The sequence below is a fragment of the Sphaeramia orbicularis genome, chromosome 16, assembly GCF_902148855.1.
Source record: "Sphaeramia orbicularis chromosome 16, fSphaOr1.1, whole genome shotgun sequence".
NCBI classification, from domain to species: Eukaryota; Metazoa; Chordata; class Actinopteri; order Kurtiformes; family Apogonidae; genus Sphaeramia; species Sphaeramia orbicularis.
Window position 1 is genome coordinate 51,156,056 of NC_043972.1, and position 22,193 is coordinate 51,178,248.

Genomic DNA, 22,193 nt, shown 5'->3' on the forward strand with positions numbered 1-22,193 from the left:
CAGATAGATAGAAAGATGCGCCAAGTTATACTCTTTCTCATCCTATCAATTCAGGTTATAAATGTGTATTAAAAAACAAAGATGTAAGTAGAAAGTACAAATACCTGAAAACTCTAAGTAATTATACTTAGTTACTTCCTACATTTTGTTTTGATTTGGAAAGAAAATGATGTTCTGAGAAGTTTCTGATTGCAACTCAGAACAGTGTTAAAATAGAGCTCACTAAGTGATTTTGGGCAGATGTAGCCTTAGTGCTGGTTGGCTGACAGAACAATGGGCCTCCTAGACAGTAAAAACCATTTATAAAACAGTCTTAAAGCGGAGCAGCAGCTGTAATAGGGGCCTCCATTATAGAGGTTTTATAATTTCCCTGCTTTTTCCTCTTAGAGCCTCTGTTGTTCCTCTGAATTACCCCTGAATGATTTATGCTCACTGGTCTGGCCACTGATAGACCCTGGAAACACAGATAGAAACACACTTAGGGCTTTTTGGTGTGTAAACACACTGTATTAAAAGCCAACTTGTTTCAAACAGCCAGACACATTTACTCCAGCAGTGGCTGCTCAGTGTCATTTCGCTCATCAAATACCGCAGTGTCACAGCCAATCAGGAGGGACTGGATGAGCAACACAAGCCATTTAACCTGAGCAAACACAGTGTGTCACGAAGCCTGAGGATGACTTAAGAGCCTGAGCAAACACTGGCGAAAACCATCGGGCACGAATCGAGGCGGCCAGGCTGAGGACAAGTCACTCTCGTAATGGGTTTGTGATGACTCAAGATCGAGGGGCCATCTGTTTGTTACAGTGGGGGAGGACCACAATTCACAGTTCAGATACACAGAATATTAGCCGGCAGTGCAGACAAGGGGAGGATTTGGCTGGCTGCACAGGATGTAAAGCATATGTCCATAAATGGTAAATATGGTGCTAGCTGAGGCTGTGAATCAGGATTTGCATGCTGGTTTTCAGACTCCTGAAAAGGTGTAAGACAAGTAATCCTGCATGTGACCTTAACACCCTCCAGCAAATGGGTGTAAAACACTGCAGAGCTGCTGCTACTTCTGCCACCGCCCCATCAGCAGCTTACCACTGACATGGAAAGCTCACCACATATTTAAAGCACCCAGGTGTTTGCATGGGATTTCAATGACCTGAGTTTGAATAAACCGCAGTCATTTGTGTCCAGTCTGTAACCGTGAAGTTCATTTGAACAGCAAAAGTCAAACCACATGCAGCCTCGGAGACCAAACCCAGGTCGGATTATACAGAGGACAATGGGTTGGTCCACAGTGTAAATCTTCTATGATATACTCATTCTCTGCAGAAAATTCTGAATTGATACAAAAAAACTGAGGACATAACCAGCTCCCAGCACAAAACATATATGGTAGGTTTTAAAGGCAGGATCTGTGTAAGCTTATGTGAATTTTGAGTTAGATTCTGTTTTGTGCTGAAAGCTGCTTATTTGTTGACAACAGCTAACTGCATTTCTAAGCTAATGACTGAATGTTTTGATTGGCCACAATCATAACTACACTGATTTATATATAAAGGATGTTTATCTGTTAGAAATGGAGTTAGCTAAAATCAATGAACAACCAGCTCCCAGAACAAAACACACTCCTACACGACAAGATAACTACGATGTCCAAAAATTTCGATGTGCACTGTGCATATTTGTGTAGGAGTCAATATTGTTTGTCAGTTTGTTGACACTTGTTGACACTAGTAACATTGTCTACTCTAATGTTAGCTAGTGTTGCACAATGTTGCCACTGTAGAGGAGCACAAGAGAGGCACAACTAATTAGGTAAGGATGTTAGCAGAAAAAATGACCCGTGTCCTTCATGCTGTTTTATAGAAAACGTGAGCTAACTTTGACAAGCTCCTAGCACTCAGCAGACTCCAACACACATCACAAAAACATATATGTGATCTTTAAAATCCACAAATTATAGACAAGTCAATGAAGAACAAGAACAAATCAATGGTTGTGTCAATGGCTGTGTTTTTATAGAATGCAAAGAGAATATGAAGTGAACTTTTGAAAGAATGAATGAATGAATGAATGAATGAATAAATAAATAAATACATGAATACATGAATAAATGAAATTAATAAACTAAGTTGTAAGGTCAGAGTAGGAGAAGAGCGTTCTGTTGATATTTTCCATCTAAAATGGCTCTAATGTCTAATGTTGTCTAATGTCTCATACCTGATGACCATGAGAAGTTTTTACACCAACAATTTACACGTATTGATAGGATTAGTGGTTCTAAAATTATTCAACATTTTAGATCAGCTGATGCTTTTGGTTGGCAGTGGATGTTTGAGTCTTATGGGTTAGGAGGTGGTTGTAGTGGTTATGGTGGAACATCAAAGTTTGTAGAGACACAGAAGACCAGGTTTTGGGTCCTGATACACATTGTGTTTATTTGCAAATTTTTTCTCTGTCTTTCTATGTATTCTATGTATAGTCTATAAACGTAGCCTTTCCCCAACCCTTTTTCCTACTCTTACTCAAGTTGTTTTGATACCTACACTTGATCAAATATCAACCATGGCAACATTTCATCTGATGTTTTAGCCTATGCATCAAAAAGCAACACCTGACCGAGTGTTAGGATGTGATGAATTGGGAAGAAGAATGTGTGGCCCATTATATGCAATAACTTCTTTACTAAAAAGTCATAAACCACCTTGAGTGATTGTGGAAATGTATAAAATTGAGGATGCTCTTTAAAAATTTGGTAATTTCCATAGACATTCTCAAACGTGAAACTTCCAGATGTGCTTAGCATGTGTCTGACAGTTCTTCTACTGTAGTAAGGCTGAAGAACTTGAACAAAAGTATGCTGTCTAGTAATTAAAGAATATGTTTGAATTTCCTTGAACTAATTAGACTGATAAAATTATACTCAAAATCCCATCCCATGTTTGTTGCTGAGTGCTAAGTGAATTACATACAAGGCATCATAATCCACTCAGGGCATTACTGTATCTACAATACTTTTTCATCCATGTCCATGCAGGTCATTATGAGGAAACATGACCATTTTTATAGGAAAAGGATAAATTAGAAATACCATTCATCATATTAAAAGCTTTTCTTGTGTTAGTATGTCGGATTAGATTTTGTTAAATATCCTCGGGGAAGCAATCAGGTGTTTAAAGTTAAGGGCAATTGCTTGCACAACAGACAATCAATAAAAAAAAATCTACGAATTGGAACTGTAATAGGGTTGGCTTGTAACATGCCCTGACAAATTAAGGCAAGTAGTGTTTTTTCATTAGTTACACATCCGTTTTCATTTTTCCCATCAGTGCAACCAATTAAACAATGCTTCCTTAAATTAGTCATTGATTTTTTAGCAATAGTGACACTTTACAGAAGGAAATAATAACTTTAAAGGAGTGCTACCTTTTTTTTTCATTACTGCCAATCTTACAAGAACTCCAGTAACAAAAAGGCAGGAACAATTCACCTCCATGAAAAAAGTGCTGTCTTAAATTAGCCATTGATTTTTCTTCAGGTGTCACTTTGGGTAAATGCTTTGTGGTTTGGTATTTTCACTGCAACCTGGAAATTGACAAGATCTATTTAGTCTCTACACACACACATACACACCCTAGATTACTTACAGTTTTTAGCAGCTGTATGTAAATGTGTAAGCTTTATCTTATCATTGTCAAAATGTGACAGTTTGACTTTGAAACCCCCCCCAAAAGTGCATTTTGTATTGCATGAAAGATTACACTGCCAAGAGATTTTTGCGAACAGTCTTATGATTAATTCTTTTAAAAACATGTGAAAAGTGCTGATACATTTGTTTTCCAGAACTATTTTATTACATAACTTTTGCTATTGCCAACCCCATCCCAGACATGTAAACCTCAAGGAACAAAACTGAGACAGACCAGATTCTTTTAATGCTTCAGTCGAACAGAAGAAATGAAAAATAGTTGAAATAAAAATCCAAAACAGCAGATGCTGCCGTTCTTTTTTTCCTCTTTTTTGTCTTTTTTGAGGTTAGAAGATACACTTAAAGTTTGAAGCAGCAACAAAATGTGTGTTTACCTTATTATACAATGGAACACTATTTTTGTTATAAGATGATTTTTTTTTTCCATCACATTATAAAACCTTTAATAGTTCTTATACCTTTGACCAAAAAAGCAACTGTATCGATGGAAATGCAATGGGTTTGAAGCAAAATATACATGTTCACCCGGTACAAAAGAAATCAGAGGAAATATTTGATTTCACATTGGATTTAAAACTTCATTTTAATGCAAGTCAGGGATAGAAGGTTTTATCAGGGCGCACATGATCCAAATCCACTTTTTCCACTTTTACTGAATAAGCAATGAATGACTGCTGCTTGGATGTGTTTCATAATATGAAGGTAACTGCCTTTTACAGTCAAATTTGAGTTATTTTACAGTGGCCTGGAGCTTTGTTGATCACCAGAAAACATATTTTCATCCATAAATGGTCATCTTATACTTCATTTTTGAGTGTGTGCCATCTCAATCACTGAGAGAACAATCCAAAGGAGATTATGTTGTTACAGCAAAAAACACCTATTTAATTCATGAGATCTACAGTTGTGGATGAGGGGCTGAGGTGCTGCTTTCAGAAGGCCCTCACTGTTGGCAACTAAACATCTCCTTTATTATCACTTTTTCAAGTCTATAATCATCACCAGAAAGTTATCATTACAATACATTGCCAGTATTCACTTACATGAGCATGAAAAGTACATGATGGCTGTCTCCGGAAAGAAGCAAATTAAATTACAAAAAAACAAATAGATCATCCATTGACTGCTGCACATGGGTCAATTATTTCTTGTCCCTAACAGGAAATCAAAAGAAGTCAAGGGGGTGGTTCATGGGTGGCCACGAATTAGCTGTTGAGTCCTGTCTCAACAGGGTTCCACATGCTTCAACTGAAAAGAAAAACCAAAAAAAAGAAAGAAGAAAAAAAGCCCCAGAATGATTCCCACATTAATGTACAAACATAAACAACTGTAAAAAGTCAACCGAATAGCTAGCCCGTGGCAGGTTAACACTGCGCCATTCCTGTCCATAAAGTGCACTCTCCATCCTGCTGTGTGGCTTCAGAAAGACAAGAGCAAAAAAGAGGATCTGTGTATGTGTCTGTGACGGACAGAAACAGAGAGAGGGGGAAGCTCCGTTTGTTTGTGTGGTCTCAGTCTTATTCCCGGAGCAGTGATGAATTACAGGGCATGACAGTTTCAAGTGAAAGTAGTGGGTGAAGGGTGGGGCAGGGGATTTGGGTTCAGATAGTAGAAGAAGTAGAGGTGAGTGTTTTGAGTGTGTAGGGATGAGTGGCTGACGTTAATAAACGTAGCCCTCGCTGTAGGGGTGTGGTGGGCAGTAGGGCCCTTCTTGTACGTAGGCCATGTTTTCATCAAAATGCGACAGCGGCACCGTGTCCTCCTCATTGATCTGCCGCTCCATGTCCGTCTTCAGCACCGGCCGCTGATTGTCGGGGAACGCCATGGAGAACAAGGCCTCGGGGTCGCAGACAAACTTGTACACATATCTCTCACCGGCCACCTGAACAAAGTGTAAGAGGGTTAACTTTAGCCATGTTTTCATAAAATGTTATGCTAGATATGAGATTGATATTATCAGGTACATACATTTGTTTACATACATATTAGACCTAAACATTGGTTCCCCTGTTGTGTTTTACACGGACGCTTATTGTAACACACGACTCCAGGTTCAACACAAACAACATGAAGCATAGCTTAAAAGAGACAGGGATAAAAAGGCAGAAAATGGCTAAAGTGCGGGAACACTTAAAAAAAAATCCATTACAATTTATCCACAGTGGTATGAAGCTGGTTTATCACAAGAGCTCAACTTCAATGATGCAGCATTTGCAACAGAAACAACTGGTTTGCATTAGTCCTGAGAGCTGACACAATGTACACATGTTAAAGTTAATGCTAATATATTGTGTTAAGAATGTATGTCAGCAGTCGCTAGTTAGGTCATTAACTTTAGCTCAAGAAAAAACTAAATGTTGCTGCATTACTTTAATTTATATTTTGCTGTAACTGTTGGTACTGATGGTAACTGATGGAACATATGCTGCTTCAACACTCAAAAGATGCGCTGAAATATACAGTATATGTAAACATACAATGTCAACATCAATATGCAATCTGTTTACCTTTGGATCTCAACTCCTTTAAATATCATGGCTTCACTTAAAAATCACTAAATATATCATTATTTATCATAACTTTCCAAACTTCTTCTTGAAAGTTGCTACATAGTTTGCATGTATGCAAAAATAGTGGCTGAGTTGTTCGGTAGTTTAATTCTATCATTTCAGTATTTCAAACTGCAATGGTCAATATATTCCAGTTTCATGTGTGTAGATGGTAACTCTGACCCACACTCCAGCAGAGTGGGTGGCAGTAATGAACCTTAAATGCCAGTTAAACTAATTAAAAAAGTAGATACCCATGATGCAACATGGAATCCATTGCATAATGCACATTGTTACTACTGATCCAGACTATGCATGCACCAAAATATAAATTTCTGTCACCCTAATCAAGTTAGCATTAGTCTCTGGGATTTAAAGAAAATGAATGGTAATGCCTTGCCTTGCAAGCTAATAGTGGCTAAGTTTAGCTAGTGAGATAACAGCAGTTCATCAATTTAGTCAGATTGAGGAAAATCACAAAATAGTTAAAATTATTTCATTTTATTTATTTCTAATATTATTACTATATACCTTATCTTTATTCTAGTACATCTATTGCTATGTCACATAACCATTGTTATGGTTATGGTCCATTGCTCTAAGTGAAAAGTGAAAAGTTAAATTAAATCAATAAAGAACAGATAGCTACATACACCTGCATTTCACTAATGTCACAGGGATAAAAGAAAATCATGTATTTATTTAATAAATAATATACATTTTCTATTTGACCACTGGTATTATCAAATAATCTAGAAGAATATGTTTTGCAATAATAGTGACCGGAACAGTATTCACACTCATCTGTGGATTAAAGTGTATGTCTGGTATGGATCAGGTAGTGACACACATAAGACAGGCAGCTTACTGTGAAAATTGGCCAGTCGATTGTGTCAGCTGGGCATTTGAGCAATTTGGCATACTTGGCTAAATTTCAGTTGGTCTCTTACTATGAGCTGCTTTTTGTCATAATGACTACATAATGAGTAGATACAGTAGATAGGCTCAATCTGCCTACCTGCCTATCTCAGTGTCATAAGTGGGTTTATGTCAAGGAAATCATTTGAAATCTGGATGTTAGGTCAACCACTTCCTGTCTAGAAGGCTTTTTATTAAGAAAACTGAATTTGCAGTTTAATGCAGTGTTTGGTGGACATTTGTTGGTGGCTGGTTCAGTGCATAATTACATGCATCCCTGTTTATGTCCTTTTGTTTCATGTTAGTTGAAGAATGCAACCACACAGGCCACATTAATCCCAACAAACCATTTGCCTGTGTGAAGTGTTTCTCACCCATATAAACCTCAATTAGGAGGTAAAAAAGCATAAGCCCCTACTTTCACACAAGTAAAAATATTAAAATATTCTTAAGTAAAGGTAACTGATCCCATCTGCCAATGTGATAAATTTATATGTATTGAATTTCCATATATATGAAATTTACAGTGTATGAAAACATATACTGTAAGTGGAATCTCAGATGTTGACAAACACAATATGCATTATATATTTTGTAACCATAAGTTTCCTTCCAGATAACATGTATTAAACACATATGACATTCTGTAACACAAAACATAATGTCATGTATGTTATGAGATATATATATATATATATATATATATATATATGTATGTATAGAGAGAGAGAGAGAGAGACACACACACATTACATTTCAATGCAGTATGTAGTAGTGTGTTCTATCTATGTCCTTCTCATTGTATATTATTCATTACCTTCTGCATGATTCCCTTCTCGTAGTAGTAGCGCAATGATCGGCTGAGTTTATCATAATTCATCGCTGGTCGATTCTTCTGTATACCCCACCGACGTGCCACCTTTGTCACATAAAGATAAATAGTGAAGGGGGCATCATTAAATGTAACCAGAGAGTAGAATGCCAAAATACATTAATATCAAACTCACTTCGCAACACGTGCTGTATGCCATGGCAGCTACTATGTTAAGCAAACTTATTAATCCATATTTTCCTAATAACAGTAATTAGAGTACGTCCAGGCTGACCAGGGATATGTTCATTAGGAGCTTGTCACACACCCAGTGGAGGAGGCAGCAGATGTTACAGCACCTGTCTACCAGACCACCCACCACCCAGCCTCGCAGTCCAAACCCACAACCCCACAGAGATCGCTTCGGCTGCTTTTCTGCACCCCCCCCCCCCATTTTTTTTCTCCTTTCTGTCTCACCCACTCTTTTTGATCTCCTGACTAGTTTTATTAAAATAAAATCCAACATACGATTTTTTTATCCTTGCTGTTTTTCCTCGTCTTGACGACATACTACACCTGCCCTGTGCAAAGGCAGAAGCTGCTCGCTAACGTTTGTCTGAGGTGTCCCAAAGTGAGTGCATTTGGTCACCTGATGGCATGAATGGGGCCTCCTGTTAGCTGCAGCTGGCCCTCGCCTCCAGACACCATCGGGCTGGGTGGACGGTTGCCAGGTACCCCTCTATCACCTCCTTTCTACACTGCCACCCCCTGCCTGCATCCTCCTCTATCCTCCCACAGTGACTGTCCCCACTGTGTGTGATGTGGGCACCCACAGACCCAACCTCTGTTTCCATTTCAAAAGGACCAACCGTCAACATGGTTATATTTTTAGGAATATGTTGTATGAAATATTTAACGTGGTGATCCCACTCACTGGGACATTTGGTTGTATGAAACTGATGGGTGTGACTGGACCAGTATAAGAGCAGTCAACACAAACGCCGTGTAATCTCTGGCACCATCTATTTTTGTCTACCTAACCTTGCTATTGTCTATTTTGCTAACCCTATCCCTTGCTTTGACATCATGTAGCTTTGCTAACCTTAATTCTATTTTTGTATCTTTGTTGTCTGATTTTGCCAAGCCAAACCCTACCCTAAATTCAATCCATATTCAGAATTTTTCTACCCAAACTTCAATTTTGTCATTATCTGATTTCTCCCGGATTGTTGCGAATTGGCAAAACCCCCTAAAATTTACTTTGCAATGACGCAAAACAGACAAATTTGGTGAATCATCAAATACTTCTTTTTTTCTTAATGCTGTTTACATATTTTATATATATTCCAGTTGTACATATATTATGGCAAAAACTGAGAAAACCATATGTTATGGTCATACGTGCAAATCAGAATATTATACAATCTATACGGGACCATTTGGGCACAGAAAAGGACAAAATGACTATGAAAGCCTCTGGGACATTCTGAAGGTGTATACAAGATTATTAAGTAAACATCCAGACGGTTGACCCCTGAGAGATTTACTGAATCCAAACGGAGGTCAAACTAAATACTAACTTTACATGCAGAACCTGTTTAGGTCTGATTTTTTTTTTTTTTTTTTTTAATTCAGTTCAATACTGTGCACATATCTCAAGCTAATTTCTTGTTAGAAATATAGACCCACATCTATTACAACCCTGGAAAAGAACAAGGTTAAAGGCTGCCTAAGACTTTGCACAGTACTGGATGATGTATATTTCTCAAATAAGATTACTTTTATGATGAAGAACATGCTTCCCAACATAATTTCCATTTCCACCTCCTAGAAACATTTTTTGTCTTTACTGAAATTCCTTTTATGCAGTATAATAATTTTTTTGAGGCCTCTCACCTCCTCTGGCTCGATGAGTTTGAATTCCATACCACGACCGGTCCAGGCGATGAAGTGGGAGTTGGACGGATCGTCCAGCAAAGCCACCAGGAACTGCCACAGCTGCAGTGAACCTCTGCGCTGGTACGACGGGCCCTCGCGGTACAGGCCTGTCTCTTGCTTTATGTCGCCTGCAGGACATAAAGCAATGTCAGGCAAAGAAAGACTACCACTGCTTAACTGGAAACTGCTTCATCATTGCAGTCATTCTTTAGGCTAAAATGCTGAACATTTGCTGGTTTCATATTCTTAACGTCTTATGACTGACCATAGAACAAATCACATCAGGATATCTTTACATTTTTACATGCTGCCATTTTTAGGAGCACTTTAATTTGCTATACATCAATCAAACCCTTAAGTCCCAAATTTTAATAATGTGCATATAATAAGTCCATACTAAATTTAAAAAAATTGCTAAAAGAAAAAAAAGTGCACTAAACCACAAAAAATATAAGTATTTTTTTCACATATTTTTTTGAATATAGACATGTCACAGCTGTATCCCTCAAAATTGTAAAAGTAAAAAAGCTGCAAAAATATCTTTTCAAACCACAAAAAAATAATTTTGAATTGTTAAATGGCTACAATTTTTGAGATACACATGTTTTTAAAAACTGTAATAAAAAATGAAAATTAAATGCACAATGAACATTTGCAGGACAGCATGTGCATCAAAATGAAATATTTACAATAGTGTAATCAAATCTCTAGGTGTGCCAGATACTTATAAGCATAACTGTCTTTGTACAAAACCATGTTCATTCATAAACAGTGCAAGAACTGCAAGATAAGATAAGCATTTATTGCTGAAAAACAACAAGTTCTGGGAAAATGACTTCACTTCCTGTTTTTGCTAATAGACACATAAAGCAACCTAACGTGCCCACACCTGAAAACCCTCGGCCTTAAGTCCACGTCAAAGTTTTTGAGCATACGGACGGACAGACAGATGGACGGACGACAAACTGATGACAATACCCTGCGGCAAGGGCCAAGGGTAAAAACCGCAAGATAGTTCATGTTAGGAGCATGATTATACGTATTCCAGCATAGGAAATGCTTGTAACACTGGATCAGATCTATAAACCACTTGTCATCTGGATTATACTGGTTTCATTTTGTGTACAATTTTTGCTGGATATCTGCACACCCATCAGTGGAAGGAAAAAGCACTCTGGGACATGCTGAATGCGTAATATGCAAGTGTAACTCCTCCAGTTTTATATGCAAAAAGGATTACTGCTCTGGCTTCCGTGCCTCAATTCCACCAATATGTAACTCAGAGGGCAGACGCTCCATGTTGTTAGGTGAGGTTAAAAGTGATTTTTATACCATTTTAAATGTAAAACCTGGTTGTGAAGGCACAGAGGCTCATTCAAGACATTATCTTGGTTTATTAAAAACACAGGATGGCCATTTTACATTTTCCTTTATTTGCTGATTATTTCCTTGATTAATCAACATGTTTGTTTAAGAAAATGTGGTAGAATGTCAATAAACTTTTTCCATGGTCCAAGATTATGTAAAACGTCTTGTTTGGTGCAAAACCAAATATAGTCGTAGGGGTGTAAGTAAACCAACCAATATTTAATAATGATAATATAGAATTTCAAATATTTTAAAATGTTACTTTTCCATCCAGCTGTCAAACTCTACCAAGTTAATCAGTATTTGTGATCAAAAGAATATATTGGCACAGATGATTAGTAGCAATAATTACAGACAAAATAAGAACAGATACATGTACTGTATTATGTTTCTCAAAAATATTGACTGGAATACCATGAACCAATATGAGCAGGACTCACCTTCAACCTTTTCAGGCACCACACAGGTGTCATCGTAGAAATGCCTCGTCACTTTGTCAAACATACACCCTGGAAAAAAAGTTAGAGACAAGGCGATTGGTACTCAGTGAAAAGCCAGAGTGCACCATCACAACATCCACACGTATCATTGTAGGTACCTTCAGTCCTGTTAGCGTGAGCCAGATAGCCGTCTTGCCGTAAGTAGACAGAATGGCAGCTAGGCACTTCTGCTGAAAGCCAAGCAAGAATGGAAGAGTGGGTGTTAAAGGGCCTGAAGGCAGCATTAAGAACACTATCTCAGTTATCTGAGAGCAGTCAAAGCCTGTTCACTCAATGCACCACTGGCTCTGATTAAAGAATATGCCCTCCAGCGCAGGCTTCGCAATGGCTCCCAGCCACAGGCGAACTCACTATATCATGCTGCTAATACACGCTCCGAGCTCCAAGTGCTTGCAGGAAGATTTACTACTGAATAAAACAAGTCGCTTGTGTGAAAACACAAGTTGACATGATGTACAGTTTTTTCATAATTTAAGGCTTGGGAAGAAGGTTTTTCCTCACTTTTCAGATCAAAAATATAACCTGATAATGTTAGTGTTTTTTTTTTCTTTTTCAGTTCAGTCTTTATATTTCAATATTATTCTCATGATTTTATTTCTTCCTTTTTAAAATTTGCTCTCTAAGAGACAAATGATGCCAAGTTATTAAACACATCTTACTCTCATATGAAAAGCATGCACCACTGTGTAGGATTATTACTATAATGTCCTTATTTTGTTTTAACCTAATTTAAGCTTGATTTACAGTCTTTTCTTTACAACACTGTCCAATTGACCCTCCATTTAGTCTATTATGTCAGAACCTCCCACAACACAGACATGGCAGTCGTGGCTTGTGATCAAAAACGGCCAAACAGGTTACAAAGTGAATGTTCAATAAACAGACTGAGGCCCTTCATTTAGGCCCATAAACATTTCTCTGAACTTCATCAAAGTAATGGGCTTGTAAAGGAAATTGCTGCTAATGAAATTAGGTCCCCTCCCATCCTTTCCAACAGGCCTGGTCCAGTCAACATGCTCCACTGTGACTGCTAATAAATTCAGCTTCATAGTCCATCTCAGATATACAGTGCGACACCGTCAAGACTTCTTGGCATTACATTTTAGATCCCAACATAGTTTTTTTTCTTTTCTTTTTTTCATAAACTTTGTGTACACTGAATAGTCTGTATATTATCCAGAAGAAATGTAGTTTCTTACACTCCTGGTCATTTAAAATCAGGAAAACTTCAATGTATTGTCAAAACACTACTCAAGATATTTGACAATCGCTTAACCACTGCAGTCATTCTTTGCGCAAAAATACCAGTTTGTTGCTTGGTTTGAGGCTCATGAGTCCAACATCACACTCAAATGTCTTGTTTGGTCCACAAGCAAAAGGTCAATCAGTTACTGTATAAATATACATAGAAGATTCTCTTTTAAATTTCCTGTTTCACTCCTGAATGTTTCTGCCTGTCTTTCTGCACTTTGGTTTTTTGTATTTATGCTGCTGTAAACACTGAAATTTCCCTACGGTGGGCTAAATAAAATCTTATCTTATCGTCACAGAGGGGAAAAGAAACCACAAAATGTTCTCATGTAAGAAACTCATAACACAGAACATTTACTCAACTTGTCAAACTAAGGTGAACCCTTGGAGGATGAGGTTAGGGAATTCTCATGATTTAGTTGCATAGTCGAGAACTATTCAAGTAAATCATTAATTGTTAAAACCAAAAATCAAAAGAATGGGCAGATAAGTGAAATTTTAAAACATAATGAACAAAATCACGTTTAGACTGGAAGTCCATGGTGTTGTTTGTACAATTAGAAATGTTTCAGCTGTATGTAGACACACATGGATGAAACACAGTAAATACAACAGTGGCCAAGTAAACAGTGACAACAACACCCAAATTGCCGTTGCCTGGCTTTTCTGTGACAAAAACTGCCAAGCTGCTGTTAGCAAAACAAAGACAGTGCAACACAAAGAGAGCGGGAAGACCCACGAGAGGCCCACAGTGTGTTCTTTTCCTTGAACTCATAGCCAAAGGAAGTGGCTGCTTTTCCCCCTGACTGCTCACACACAGACTCTATTCCAGCTCTGGCTCTCCTGGGTCCTCTCAGTCCGCCTTGTGAATGAACCCAGCAGTCCAGCGTATGTTCATTCATGTCCTGATGTAGCCTGAGGCTGCAAGCACTGAGGCCGCCGGCTCATGATTAGGTCCCTTTACTCTCCAACTAAAGGAAGCAGACAAGCGTGGGAGGGCGGATTTTGGAGTTTGACCAGGCACTGCCCCCCAACCCACTCTCCCACCCACACCACTCTGCACACACCTCCTCTTTTCTATTAGAGCACTACAGGAAATGGTGACCAGTGCAGACACCCAGTTCCACCAGATCCCCTGCTCTAATAATGGGCAAACTCAATAAACGCTGCCCCCTCCTCTGTCTTCTCCCATTCCTGAAATGATAACGCTCTGACAACAAAAAAATACAGCTGCTGCTGCTTTTATGGGTGAGGGTAGACTCTTTCTGAAGCGGCTACCACACACAAACACACTCCCTCACACAAACCTGCAAGTTTCTTACCTGAGTCGTAGGTGAAGTCCCTTGGCTCCTGTTTGATCATCATGGAGGCGGGGTATGTGTGGGGTAGTGGTGCCCCCATCACGGCTGGGTGCTCAAACAGGGGGTCGGGGTACTCCTGCTTAAAGCCTTGTGGAGGGAAGGGGATGTTGGGCTCGGACATCTGCCTGTGGTAGATGGGCCTGCCGTCCCGAGCCATCGTCGGTGGGGAGGGAAACGAGTGGCATGGCTCTGAGAGCTGACGACGAAATCTGTGGAAAAAAAAAAACATACTATTGACTTTGACACTACTTGTGAGTTTTGCCATTGAGGTCGTAAGTTACTCTGAAATCTTACAAATTTCACTGCACAAGTATGCACTCCCTGCAATATATATGATATAATGATAATGATATATGTAAATATCATTATCATCATCATATGTATATGTATAATGATATATGTAAATAACTGCCAAGGATTCTTGCTAGAGCTGCAGCTATCGATTACTTTTGTAATCAATTAATCTATCAATTATTTTGTTCGATTCAGTTTGATTAAACCATTATTTGAATAGGTGAAGGAATAGTAAAAATATGAAACAGACATGTCTGAAAGTGACAAACAACTTGTCCTTTATTCCAAAACCAGCTGAAATAACAACCACAAAAAATATTTTAAAAAAAGTAATATAAAAAAATATTTATATCGAGATAACAACAATAACAGTATAAAAGTATACATGAAACTATCTATAGATATAAGCCACAACAAACAAGTAAAATGACATCTACAAACAATATGTGCATTGCAGTCTTCAACATATTTGTATCCAACTTAATAACCTAATAAGTTAAGACAGAATGGATGACAATTTTTGGGGGTATTTTGTTGTACTTTTGCCATTTAGATAAAACAATAAGCTCCAGCAAAATGTGAACTTTGAAATCTTACAGTACATTATTCTTCCGCATTTAGTAAGCTAGAAAAAAAAGATCACTATTATTCAAACTGTCTTAAAAATCGTACACATTCTGCTCTGCTCTTAAATTCTATGTTTTTCTCTAAAACAATCAGCATGACTTTATAACGACATGTGAGACTGCAGGTAGGACAGGGGTTTTTTCTGTTTAGATGTTTAAGAAATCTAACCCTGTAAAATGTGTTCTCCTTACTGGTAGAGTTTTATTTTCAGTCCAGTGGACAAAGCTGAATACAACTTCTAAGGAAAATTTCCAAATAAATTTGAGTTAAAAATAAAAATACAGCAAGCCTCCTGCCAAACATTAAAATATACAATTTAAGTTAATTCTGTAAGATTGAAAAGCAGCTGCTGATTCATTACCTTGGCCCATTACCTTGGGCCAAGGTAATGAATTTCATGGTGTGGAGACAATAAAGTCAAAAACACTTTTGCACACACTATTTTGAGAGCCATCTCAATAATCTGTAATCTGACCTGAGACCAGTGGCCCTCATGTAAATAGGATGTAAATGTAAAATGCTGTGAGGGCTGCAGCAGATCTACCTGTGGTCCATAGAGTAGGCATTGTCGGGGAGCGGCTGAGAGGGGGGTGGGATGTGGCTGTAGGTCCGGTCTGGTTTGGGCGTGGGAGCTGCTGTGGGGGAGGCATGATGCAAAGGGGAGACGGGGGTGCTACAGGGGGGAGTCACTGGGCTGGCAGGCTTCATCCCTGCAGGTTGCTTCTGCTCGTAGGCACTGCGGTAATGAGGAAAGGAAAGAAAAGAGGGGTTATCGTACCAGCAAAGTCTAGTTCCAAATGAAGTGCATTCACAGGTACTGACAGAGTTCAGGATCGACCATTTTCACTGCTCTGACTCTTTTGAGGAAGTAAACGTTTGCCCATAGACATACTGCTGAAGTGGTTTCAGCTTTATTTGTTTGTCCTGTTATGATATATAAACCCATTCTTAACATAAATAGATTAAATAGAAAACCCAAGCATTATTTTACATACTGTTAATTCTAGAAAATGGTTAAGACATCGATGAACACAAAACAATCATGAAACTAAAGCAGATGAGCTTTGAAGAGTTCTGGCTTAGAAATAATGTAATTTGAAACGTTTTATGATTTTGGAACAATCAGACAAATTCATGGGGAAAAGAAAGGGGAAAAAATTAACTTACTTCTACATAGTTAAAGTCAAAGATGCTATTTATGTAGTTACCATGAAGCAAAACTGACAAATAATGTGAAGAATTACTCTTCTTCACATTATTTGTCAGTTTTGCTGACAATGTAAATGTTACAGTGTGAAAAAAATGAAGCATGGTTTTATTATCTATATGAAGGGCTTGCTGATAAAGTACATAGGCGATAAATAAGAAAAAACAAAACATTGAAATTTTCAAAAAAACTGAATTTGATCTGACAATGTAAACAAAAATACATCATAATGAATAAAGACGCATAATTATGATTTTATAAGTCAGTCCTTTTATAGGTATATTATATAACATTAAAATCGGACACTCTGTACACTACTGACAACATTTCCAATAAATTCCGAGTAAACTATTCATTTAGTCATTTAGATCCGTTTACAAATACTTTAACCTGATTTTCTGACACAGGTTTCTGGCATCTTTCTTATTCATGCCACTCCTGGAGTCAAAGTACAAGCAAGGCTTCTGACAACCCCTCACAGTCCAGAGGATTTCTATGGAGCTCAGGTCTAGAAATGTGAAAAATTTGGAGTGGTTACTTTAATTCCTCTTGAGCTATACATTCCAGATGTTGACGGTGCTGCTTTTGTGTGCTTGTGTAGCTGATATCAAGGTGTTACAACATGGCTCTAGTTTTAAATAAAGCAAAATGTTTGTCTTGTATGCACCTGAACAGATGTCACCAGGTGAACAAATGAATTACTCGCCACTTGTGAAAGCAATTTTCAACATGCTTCTGTGCATACAAGGTCATTACTGAGTGAGCGAGGAGAATGAATGTCATATATTTCAAATCAAATCAAGTCAAGACTGAGTGTAACTAAGCAACACACTGACTCTTTAATGTTCATTTGTGAGAAAAAAAATAGCAGGATAGCACTCTTTACAAGGTGATTGCTGGAGAAAATACATGTGCAATTGAAATGTTTAGTACAATGTCAGTAAAGTTATTTACTATACATAGCAAATGTTGTGCTTCCAAAATGTGATAATTCTACTCCTTCTATTACACCAGAGGAGTGGGCAGTTTAACACTTAAAGACCCACAACTATTTTTGTCACAAATTCCAATGATTTATTTTTTTGTCTTTCCAAAGTAACATTATCACCATTTATTATCTTCTGCATTTTGCATTTTTCAGTGTAAATCATGTATTTTCCTACATTTAATCCATTGATCGTGTACATGTTCATAAAGGTTATTAGGTCAAACCAGAAGAAAATTTTTAAAAAAAAGTAACTTTCTCAACAAAATATATCAATAACTGAACATAAAGCAAGTGTGTCCAGCCACTGTCATTTATCAAACTCCATGGGTTTTACTGATGAATCAATGTTGTAGAAGATGACAGTGTTTCCATGTTCACTACAGAGTCTCTGAACGTCCAAATGGGGCATATCTGATGACCATGAAAAGATGACAAACTGTATTTTACACCAATTATTTACATGTATTAATAGGATTAGTGGATCAACAGGTATTAAATATTTTAGGTCAGGAGATGCTTTTGGTTGCTGGCGGATGTTTGGGTCTTTATGGGTTAAGACCTCTTTCATGAATATTTGGAGTGTGTGTTTTGGTTTGGGGAGGCATTTTGGTGGCTGTTGTTCTTACCTGATGTTGTACGGACACTTCTCTCCATACTGGAGCTTGAAGGGTCGTTCCTGACTGCAGGTGGAACTCAGCTCTAAACATGGGCTGTGAAGCTCCTTCTTAATCTTCAGCTGCAGACCATGAAAAGCCACTAAAGGAACACAGCAAGGAGCAAAGATGGAGACGAACAGATTTACTGATTCGTGATGACCATCAACCACACCTATTCAAACACCAATGCTTGTTTTACAGACAGACAGACAGACAGACAGACAGACAGACAGATAGACAGATAGATAGATAGATAGATAGATAGATAGATAGATAGATAGATAGATAGATAGATAGATAGATAGATAGATAGATAGATAGATAGATAGATAGATAGATAGATAGATAGATAGATAGATAGAGCAACTGTGACACACAATTTCCTCTGGGATAAATAAAGTATTCTGAATCTGAGTCTAAGAAACTAAAGCAATGTGTTGCATATCCAAAGTGGTTTTGCTTTCTTTAAGCATGACATAACTTGTGAGACTTCAACGATGCCTTTTTCTAGTAGGTAAGCTTGTCAGCTTTGTATCAGTAGGTATACATTTACACTGTGTACTTTTCATGGAACCAGTGAGAGCAGCTACTGTAAGTCTGGGAGACTTGAGTTTTTGTTTGTATATGTGTGAATGCTTTTGTGTTGTTCTGTTTCTGGTTTGTCACTTTCACAGCATCTACAAGCAGCTTAAGTCGCATTTGAACGGTACCAATCTACAGGGTGTCCCATAAGTCTCCATACATAGGAGACATAATACATTCCATACATATATGGTTCTAACATGTATTTCTTTATATTTCTTCTTTATAGTTCTTCAGCAGACACGCATTGAAATGTGTTCCCGACAAAATGGCAGTCATATAGAGCATATTATATAAATAAAAATGGTTTATGTCAAGAAACGTTTATTTTTCCTATGTATGGAGACTTATGGGACACCCTGTATACATGCTAGGGTCAGGGTTTGGGTTACAGGATTGCTGGCTATATGCAGCTTTGCCTGAACCGGAAAGTAGCAATACTGTACATGCCAATGATCGTACCATGATAAATGTGAACGAGTTACTCACTAATAAAGAGAAGCAGAGACTACATACTCGATAAATTAAAGTAAAATACACACAGGTCTTTCTAAATACTCAACCAAAGTATCTGACATCCCAGGCCATCACTCACACAGACAAGTCACTTTAAATCTCATTTCTACTGCCTTTTCCTGATGGCAACTCTCTTAGTGAAATATGACAATCATAAAACTGGGGGTGCGGCACGCCGCTCTAAATGCTTTATCTGCTTTCAAGTGCCTGTCAATACCTTCCAGACGACAACAACACTGCTCATTGATCTGAAGGGGCCCGTGCTCTCTGCCTCTACCTATGGCCCCACAGTGAGCCGGCTGCATCTGAAAGGCTGTTAAGTGCCTGATCAGTCCTGATTAACATCCCATCATCTCCAGTCATGATCAACGCTAATCCAATTGGCTGCACTTCTGACAAAAAGCCAGTCAGTCAGAATGAAGTCGGGCTTGGGTTGCCTCCTCACCAACAGCCGTCTCACCGCGGCTGCACATGTAGACGTGTGCAGCGGTGAGGCCGTCCTGCAGCGCTCCATTAGACACAACCAGGAGCCGGTTTAATCGTGATAATGTTTGACTCATTTCAAACAGAAAGCTGTCCCCAAATTAAAAATGACAAGATAGAAATTATGAATGGCATGGAAATCTATCTGGTCCAAAGGATATTTAGACTTTTCATGAATCAAAATCTCCAAGGTCGGGAGTTTTTCTTTCTTTATAATTTAATTTAACAATTTTTCATTAATTACTTTATGACCAGTTTCTTTTGTGATACTACTTTAATAAAACCTAAATGAGTCTTGCTAATTTGCTACAAGACCAAACGAACAACTAAGCTAACACAGTTCATATTTTTTATTTACATTTTTTGGCAAAATCCTCTATATTTGGTGAAAGTGAAACAACTTTATGTTACTGTTTTATATTTACGGCATTTTATTTCAATTCAACAAAAAATTGTTGCAGTAAAGAAAAAAAGAGCAAAACTGAAATGTCCAATGACGTGTGTGTGTGTGTGAGTGTATATATATATATATTTATTTATTTATTTATTTATTTATTTATTTATTTTAGAACTTGGTATTTCAAGTAATTTCATAATTTTTGTACTTTAAATATGACTAATCATAATTATATACTATTTATTTTTGTGATATTACTGCAAAATTTTATGGCTAAATTCGTCCTTAGTGGTGCTTACACCAATTTGTTACTACAGTAACAGACTATTACAAAACTAACAAATGACCCATATATGCTTCTTTTTTTTTGATGTGGCTGGTTGATGTAGAGAGACAAATAGCCAATTCTTTCCTGTTATGAAACTAAATGCTATTGAAATTGCAAATAATCATTTTTCTAAATTACTTTTGTAATACTATTTTAATATAATAACTATTAGTCATCACTATTGCTTTGCTAACACAAATGTGCTACATTAGATTTAAAACTAGCAAACTAACAAACTCAACAAGCTATATATATATATATATATATATATATATATATATATATGTATATACACAGAATATTTCGTGTTGCTTTTTTTTTTTAGAAGTGGTTAAAATGTGAACAAGACAACTTTTTCATATTTTCCTGTTAAACTAATCAGCTGCTTAAAACACTGAGAATGCAGCAAATCACAAACCTGTGATTTAGTGACATTTTTCTTTTCAGTACAGCCATGTTTCTAAAGCTAAGAGAAGCTGAGAAATGAGGATGTTTTGATGTAGTTTTCTCACGACTGACTGACAGTTGCCATACGACCATGGGTCGATCTGGCAACACCCCATCTGATGCACAGACGGGCCCCTGGGGGATGGGCCACACAGGCCCGGCATGACAAAGCTCTGGGGTAGTTCGCAGCACTCGCTGGGGGCCTGACCTTTCTAGGTCATTGATTGGAGGTCAAAAAGACACTTCCTGAGGGGAGACCTTTGACGACGCTGTATGGGAGGGCCTTGTTAATGGCTTACGGAGTCAAAACAATACCTTAGTTTGACGTGTTCAAATCAGTCAGTGTCATTTTAATTACCAATAGGAACAAACATACAGCACATGATTTTGTTTGGTGAACTTGGTCAAACAACTCAATATAATGGGTTTTACACTCATCTCTCCAGATGCTGAACCATATTGTTTTTCTGTATTTTACACTGAATTAGTGTCCATGTATGAATAATGCCTATAAAGACAACCAGTGTTAAACTATAACCACCACAGCAGGAATATTAACAATAGCTTCACGTGCTGAAGCAAAGTGCCTTAAATTAGAAATGGAAATGTCACAATAGATTTCGTCAGCGGGGTGCCAAGGTACACAAATCAATAGCAAGGGCATTGCCTCTGACTAAAACAGAGACTTCCATTTTAGTCCAGAATGTCATGCCCATCACTGCTTGATTGCTCTCATTATCTACATATTGATTAACCAAGATGGTAGGGTGTTTAAAAGAAGAACAGTTAGAACAATTACTGGGTCTATTTTGAATGCAAATGTTTTTTCTGTGCCATTAACTCAAATATTCTGTTGTGCACAGATTCAACAGAGATATCTTGATGTTGACTGGGCTTGTTTTTTTCATGTTGTCTTAATCTAAATAATTTCATGTTATTTTTCTGCAAATATTATCAAAGAATTCTTGGCCCCAGCACTTGTGTACACCCACTTGCAAATAATGTGTTTTGGCAGAATTCAAGCCTACGTTTGGCAGATATTTCTCCAGTCCATTCATAAAAAAAATACAGGTCTTTTGGCAACAGCGAAAAACCTTCCATTCCATTTTCACCTACTGTAGGTGCTCGCCTTTGCTGTTAAATGACAGAGGCTCAGATCTGTTGGTAACGTGTGGCCTAATTTTACACCTCCTCTTCTCCTTCGTTCCCTGCTAAGTTATGCTAATGGTAAGCATCTGTGTTGGAGTTTGGAGACAAAGAAAATTC

The 22,193-nt window shown here is 37.7% G+C and overlaps 1 protein-coding gene across 3 annotated transcripts in view; it reads right to left on the minus strand.

Annotated features, from left to right (window-relative positions):
• Window positions 1-3,881: 3,881 nt before the first annotated feature.
• The window catches only part of etv1 (ETS variant transcription factor 1), a 29,215-nt gene continuing 10,903 nt past the window's right edge, over window positions 3,882-22,193 (minus strand). For all 3 annotated transcript variants that reach the window (XM_030158483.1, XM_030158484.1, XM_030158485.1), the window contains 8 exons: window positions 18,145-18,274; window positions 15,868-16,059; window positions 14,364-14,611; window positions 11,889-11,960; window positions 11,731-11,799; window positions 9,881-10,050; window positions 7,991-8,092; window positions 3,882-5,588 (listed from right to left, as the gene is read on the minus strand). In XM_030158483.1, coding sequence (XP_030014343.1) covers window positions 5,367-5,588; window positions 7,991-8,092; window positions 9,881-10,050; window positions 11,731-11,799; window positions 11,889-11,960; window positions 14,364-14,611; window positions 15,868-16,059; window positions 18,145-18,274 — 1,205 coding nt within the window. In that variant the 3' untranslated portion in view covers window positions 3,882-5,366. The remainder of the gene's footprint in view (window positions 5,589-7,990; window positions 8,093-9,880; window positions 10,051-11,730; window positions 11,800-11,888; window positions 11,961-14,363; window positions 14,612-15,867; window positions 16,060-18,144; window positions 18,275-22,193) is intronic.